The sequence below is a fragment of the Podarcis filfolensis genome (genome assembly GCF_964270895.1).
Source record: "Podarcis filfolensis genome assembly, chromosome: 8".
Classification (NCBI taxonomy): Eukaryota; Metazoa; Chordata; class Lepidosauria; order Squamata; family Lacertidae; genus Podarcis; species Podarcis filfolensis.
The window spans coordinates 62,623,470-62,629,834 of record NC_139611.1 but is presented as its reverse complement, the minus strand read 5'-3'; the positions used below and the strand labels follow the sequence as shown (position 1 = coordinate 62,629,834).

The 6,365-nt window shown below is 45.0% G+C and overlaps 1 protein-coding gene across 1 annotated transcript in view; it reads left to right on the top strand.

Moving 5' to 3' along the window:
* Positions 1-633: 633 nt before the first annotated feature.
* The window catches only part of STPG1 (sperm tail PG-rich repeat containing 1), a 29,483-nt gene continuing 23,751 nt past the window's right edge, over positions 634-6,365 (top strand). The window contains exons 1-3 of the mRNA XM_083625589.1: positions 634-744; positions 1,605-1,739; positions 2,655-2,758. Of these exons, the coding sequence (XP_083481715.1) occupies positions 1,664-1,739; positions 2,655-2,758 (180 nt within the window). The 5' untranslated portion in view covers positions 634-744; positions 1,605-1,663. The remainder of the gene's footprint in view (positions 745-1,604; positions 1,740-2,654; positions 2,759-6,365) is intronic.

Below are 6,365 nucleotides of genomic sequence, written 5' to 3'. Positions count from 1 at the left end.
TGAACAGAAGTGTTAAACTTATTTGAGTGTGTGGATTATTATTTTTAAACAAGGCGTATATACATCTTATGAAATACGTAGAATAAGTAAAATGAGTTTTATCACACACTGTGATAAATGTAACAAGTAATATTCAATCACTTAAAAATCTTGAAAAACAATGTGATAATAATAAATGCACATCAGGATCCTTCCCACAGGGCAGCTGATGCTAGATCACCCTGTAGGGAGGCAGAGAGAGGAAAGCTCAGCCATGGCAGGACCTGAGATGATTTTACTCTTACGAGTTCTGTTCCAACTAGGCAATGACTCAGTTCTGGGGCAGAAGTTGGGGTAAACTCCCCCCACAACCAGCAACAAACTGAGGCAAGAAACATGACAGCACCCAGTCAGAAGTGAGAAGAGTTAAATTTAAAACAGCAGCCAGGCAGAGCTCTAAGCATTTAACCTCAGCGTTTTGCACTTGGAAAGACATATTTTTAAAAGATGCTGCGAAGCTTCCTGGACCACCTTAAGCAAAGGCGGATGCAGTCAAAGTGCTTGTGTGCCATTGGTTCACGCTTGGTTTCTATTCAGCTTCTGGAAGAAAAGGCAGCTTCAGAGAACCTGTCTGTGATTGGCATACTTTTAAGCCACCAAAAGTGACAGGCAAAACGACTGGAGGAGAAAAACAGACTGGGCTCTCCAGTTGCCTAGGCAACAGAGTGTAAACTTCCCCAGGATTCTCCCCTGAGAGCCAGCCAGGTAAGGAGTAACAGGTCCCAACCTGCTTTGTCTTTAGGAATGAGCCAGTCCATGCAGATGATGCATTAGGGCTTTTTAAAAAGTAAAAAATGTATTTATTGTGCCACCGCATAACAAGTTACATTCCAGGCTGTCTGATCTGGTTGGGTGTCACACAAAACAATAACCTCCTTGTTGCTGTGGCCTGGAAGTATTGTGGGCTAGATGTGTCAGAGGGTACAGCTCAGAGCCAGGGAAACCCAGGCCTGGGGGCCACATGTGGCCCTCCAAGGCTCTCTACCTGGTCTTCAGGTCTCTGCCCAGGCCACACACCCTCCTCAGTCACATCCCTTGCTGGCCTTGCCTTGTACTTCCTTAAGTGTTTTTGTCTGTTGAAAACCAGTGTGGCATAGTGGTTAGAGCGTCAGACTAGGACCTGGGAGGCCAGGGATTCAAATCAACACTTGCCATGAAGCTCACTAGGTCATTTTGGGCCAGTCACTGTCTCTCAGCTTCAAAAGGTTGTTGTGAGGATCAAATGAGGAGGGGGAGAACCACATACGCCACCTTCATATGCCCATGGATTCAGGGCAGACAAATGAAAGATCTTCACAAAGTAAAAGCATGGAATTCGCTCCCAAGCGTGATAAGTGATGGCCACCATCTTGGATAGCTTTAAAAGATTCTTCGACAAATTCATGGAGGATAGGCTATCAATAGTACCAATATTTTTCTTAATTAACAATAACTGATCAGTCATGTAACCAGTGTTGCAACTCTGTCTGTAAGTACCACAAATTCTCTTTTGGTTATGTCATATTATTTAGCTTTTAATGCCTAGAAAAATATTCCTGATTCGAATTTATATGTTAATGTTTCAGAAACAAGATGGCAAAGCTGATGAGAAGGGAAGTCACCTAGCTTGCAGTAGTGGTGTGACATGGACAATATCTTTGATACGTATCAACTGAATAGAAAAAGCAAAAAGGCTATCTCTCCTGTACTTGAGGCTAAAGGTATTGGATGGAGTCTGAACCATGAATGATGATGATGATTTTATTTGTACCCCACCCATCTGACTGGGTTGCCCCAGCCACTCTGGGCAGCTTCCAACATACAGAAAAACATAATAAAGCATTACACATTAAAAAGCTTCCCTATACAGGGCTGACCTCAGATATCTTCTGAAGATGTGATGGTATGAATCAGGAAGGGGGGTTGCAATCTTGAAAGACATTCTTTGTCATAGGTAGAGAATCTCAGGCCTGGTGATCAAATGTGGCCCTCCAGTCCTCTCTACCCGGCCCTCAGAACTCTCCACAGGCCACACCCCTACTCTATAGGCCAAACCTACACCTACAGGCCACACCCCTACTTCACAGGCCACATTCCTTATTGGCTCTGCTTCATGCTCTGAGTGCTCCAGCCTGGCTGGAACGAGTCCTTGAACTCATTATGCCTCTTGCTTGCCTGAATGGGGGACAGAGAGGGGTGTGTGAGTGTCTGTACAAAGATAATATTTGTATCCATTGCTCTGTCTGCTTTTGCCACTGGCAGTGCCCACCAGTAGCATGTGGCCCTGGGGCTGAAACAGGCTCTACATCCTTGCTTGAGTGGCTTCCATCCACCATCCTTTAGTGAATGGAGGACCAGGCATGGTGGTGACTGGGCATAGGGATGCAACATGGCACAAGAGTCTTTATGCTTTACCTGCTGTTGGTGTTTAGAGTTTCCACTTCTTTTATTTCAAAGCTGCTGGGGCCTCTGCTGTTGGTGCCAAAGGACCAGGCAGGAGCAGGAATCTTCATGAAAGTATGCCACACTTGTAAAGGCATTTTTGATAGTTCCTTTTCTATTACTATCAACCGTCTCTAGTCACTATTTCTCTCTGCATTTGTGTTGCATGATTTTTTATTAACTTCTTTTTCTAGGCCTGAGCTGTTGCTCCATTCCTTTCAAATATCAAACCACAGTGATCTCCAATTCCGAACGAAAGGGCTTTAACTCTCAGACCAAGAGATTTCAGTATCCTGAGGTGAGAAACCATATTTTACTAAGTCTGTTCACCTGTTTTTCTCTTAGTAGGGCAGAACCAGGGAGTTCATCTGGGTTCAAATGCACCAGATTAGTTAATCCAGCCACATGGTGTCTCTAGGCCTACCTATACTATAGGGTTGCCATACATCTGGAATTTCCCGGACATAGCCGGGAATCGGCTGTCGGAAACAACTTTTTGAAATATGGCAACCCTACTATACCATCTATTTATCATTCCATTTATATTCTATATTTCCTCCAAAGAACTCAAGGAGTCATACATGGTTCTCCCTCTCCTTTGTTTATCCTCACATTAACCCTGCGAAGTAGGTAAGGGCGAGAGACAGTGACTGATCCAAGGCCACATAGTGAGCTTAATGCTGAGTGCAACGAAAGCAGGACAAAAAATAAACCTGGAACATCTGTGATATAGAAAATCACAACATACAGGGTCATGGGAGATGAAATGATCCTATGTAAAGGCCTTGGGGGCAACACTGAAAAGGGAAATTTGCGTCTCTCTGTTATGACCCACTTTGACCAGTAGGCGGAAGCAGAACTTCATAGATGGGTTACAGATAGGTAGCCGTGTTGGTCTGCCATAGTCAAAACAAAAAATTTTTTTTCCTTCCAGTAGCACCTTAAAGACCAACTAAGTTAGTTCTTGGTATGAGCTTTCGTGTGCATGCATCTGAAGAAGTGTGCATGCACACGAAAGCTCATACCAAGAACTAACTTAGTTGGTCTTTAAGGTGCTACTGGAAGGAAAAAAAATTTTTTCATAGATGGGGAGTGCTAAATCCTTCAGGGGCACTTTGGTTCAAGGAAAAACGATATACAGTATGGAGTAAGTGTGCAAATGACACCTTTTAGCCCGTTTGCTTTTTGGAAATGCACATTTTCACACCACTGCTCCCATAGAGATTTACCATAAAAAAAAAGTCACATCTCACGCCCTCACGGTTCTTATTGGCCCATCTTGGGGATAAGCATGCTTCCAGGCAGGTGTTTATTGTAGGATCGGTATTACTAATGTCATGCATGAAATTTTTGGCAGTGTCCACACAACATCAGCATCAAAATGTTAGTTTGTTTTTTTTATCTCCCTCTCCCTGCCCACAATTTAATCTAGATTTATCCTTTCTGTGGAAAATCTGAAAAGGTTTGGGAAAGAAATGTTTCCAAGAACCTGTTTGCAATATCTGAATAACTTTTTTGCAATATTAATCCCCTGACTGGGAGCTCCAGTATCCTCAATGTGCAACATGGGGCCTGTTGTGCCTTTGGTCAACTGCTGGTGTTAGCAACAGACCCTCTCCCTTTCCTCCTGGGTCCTGCACAATCTTCCTCCAGCTACTGCCTGGGACCCAAACTGCTCTCAGTTCCTCCCCTTTCTCCCTTCTCCATTGAGAACTATGCTACCTCTCAGACCTCCCTTCCAATCGCCGATACATAACAAGCATCTCATCTTTGCAAATTTATCTTCCACGCCACCGGCAAGCCAACCTGTTGCTAAATTCTCAGAGTAGAAGCCAGAAGGGGCAACGCTTGAACCGTCTTCACAGTATGCTCCTTTCTCTTCCTGAGAATTTTCCCCTTCATACCGTAATTCCAGCAGGCAATGAGCCAAGCCACAAGGAATACAAAGGGTTTGGCATACTCTTGATTATCCCTAGAGAACATTTGCTTCTTCACATGTAAGGGGGAGTGTTGCATGCATCCCACCCTTTTTGGGGACTTTTGCAAGAAAGCCAAAGTTGTGTAGAAAAGTCAGTAGCTGCTGGAAAGTGTGGAGTAGACTTATTGCTGCGGGGCAGGGGGAATTGGGTGAGCAAGGAAAGTCAGTGGGTTGGTTTGCATGACAAACTATGGGTGCCTTCAGACTGTCACTATTTTCCAGGAGGGATTTAAGCGTATAATGTAAATTTGGGTTTGTGCACTTAATGTGGATTAAAGCACTCTGGCACTGTATTACAACAAATCTACTAAAAAGCAAACAAACCCAGGACTATTTGTGGTTTGGAAAGTGAACTATAAATGCACTGGAAAGTGTGGGATGAACAAAGATTAATGGGTAAACTTATAAGCATCCCACAAGCAAATCAGGATGAATGCTCATTGTCATATAACCTCCCAACATACAAATCAGAATGAACGCTCAATAAAGAGTGGACACAGTATTATAACCTCCGAGTAAACATTGTGCAAGCAAACCAGGAAGTGTGTCCTAAGGCTTGCTGAGGCCATGCTGAGCTCCTGGAGAGTAGTGCCCTTGAAGGGGCAAGACATCTCCACCCCACTGTGGCTGTGACCCAGAGCAGTCCCACAGAGATAAGCAACAGCAGCTGGATGTGCTTCACTGTGTTAGGCTATAGATGCTGAACTGATGAGAAGATGCCACGGCATCTCTCTGCCTGACCTGCTGCCCTTGCTAAGCCTCTTGCCACGCTGATACCTACCTTCACTTACATACATCATCATCATACAAACATCCCACTCCATAGCAACAGGGAGCTTGGGAAGCACTCTAACTTAAAAAAAACAAAACCCTTCATCATCCCAGTTCATTAAAAACCTGAAAGGTACACTTTGACTGATGCCTAAAAGATGTCCGTGAAGGAGCCAGATAGAAGGAGCCTCACTGGGGAGAGTGTTCCACAGGCGGTGAGCCACAATCGAAAAGGCCCTCTCCCTTGTCATCACCCTTCATCCTGCCCTCAAAGAAGGGACCCAGAGAAGGGCGTCAGATGAGGTTCTAAGAGTCTGAGTAGGTTCATTTCAAGCCCTTACTTAATTGTTCCAAACTAATATTAGTCCCAGGAACATGGGTGGCGCTGTGGTCTAAACCACAGAGCCTAGGGCTTGCCGATCAGAAGGTCGGTGGTTTGAATCCCTGTGACGGGATGAGCTCTCGTTGTTCAGTCCCTGCTCCTGCCCACCTAGCAGTTCGAAAGCACGTCAAAGTGGAAGTAGATAAATAGGTACCGCTCCGACGGGAAGGTAAACAGCATTTCTGTGTGCTGCTCTGGTTCGCCAAAAGTGGCTTAGTCATGCTGGCCACATGACCCGGAAGCTGTGCGCCAGCTTCCTCGGCCAGTAAAGCGAGATGAGCATCACAACCCCAGAGTCGACCGCAACTGTACTTAATGGTCAGGGGTCCCTTTACCTTTTAATATTAGTTCCAGTAGGGGGCCTAATTTGGCCTGCAAGGCCATTCTCCCTGAACAACGCTCACCTGCCACAAAGGGGTGGGGCAAATAATTCTATGGCTGCAAAAGGAATAACAAGGAGCCTTTAAATGCCTAGATTGTAGCTGATTCAAGTGGGGGTTGGACTTACCAGCTGGTTGGAGCCAACTTCAAGGCCTACTTTAATTGGTTGGGATCTTCCTCTGCAGTGCGGATTGAACTCAGGGTTTTCTGCAAAGGCAAAATGGATTACCTGATGTCATGGTGATGTCAGGTGATTGATGAATGGCATGCTAAAGTGGCCCAGAGCAGAAGCTCAGAATATGTCCCGAAGAAAAAAATTCCCACTCCACTTTAAGACTCTGCTTGACAACTTCACTGTCTTGCTTGACCCCAAAACCACCAGCTCTGGCCTAT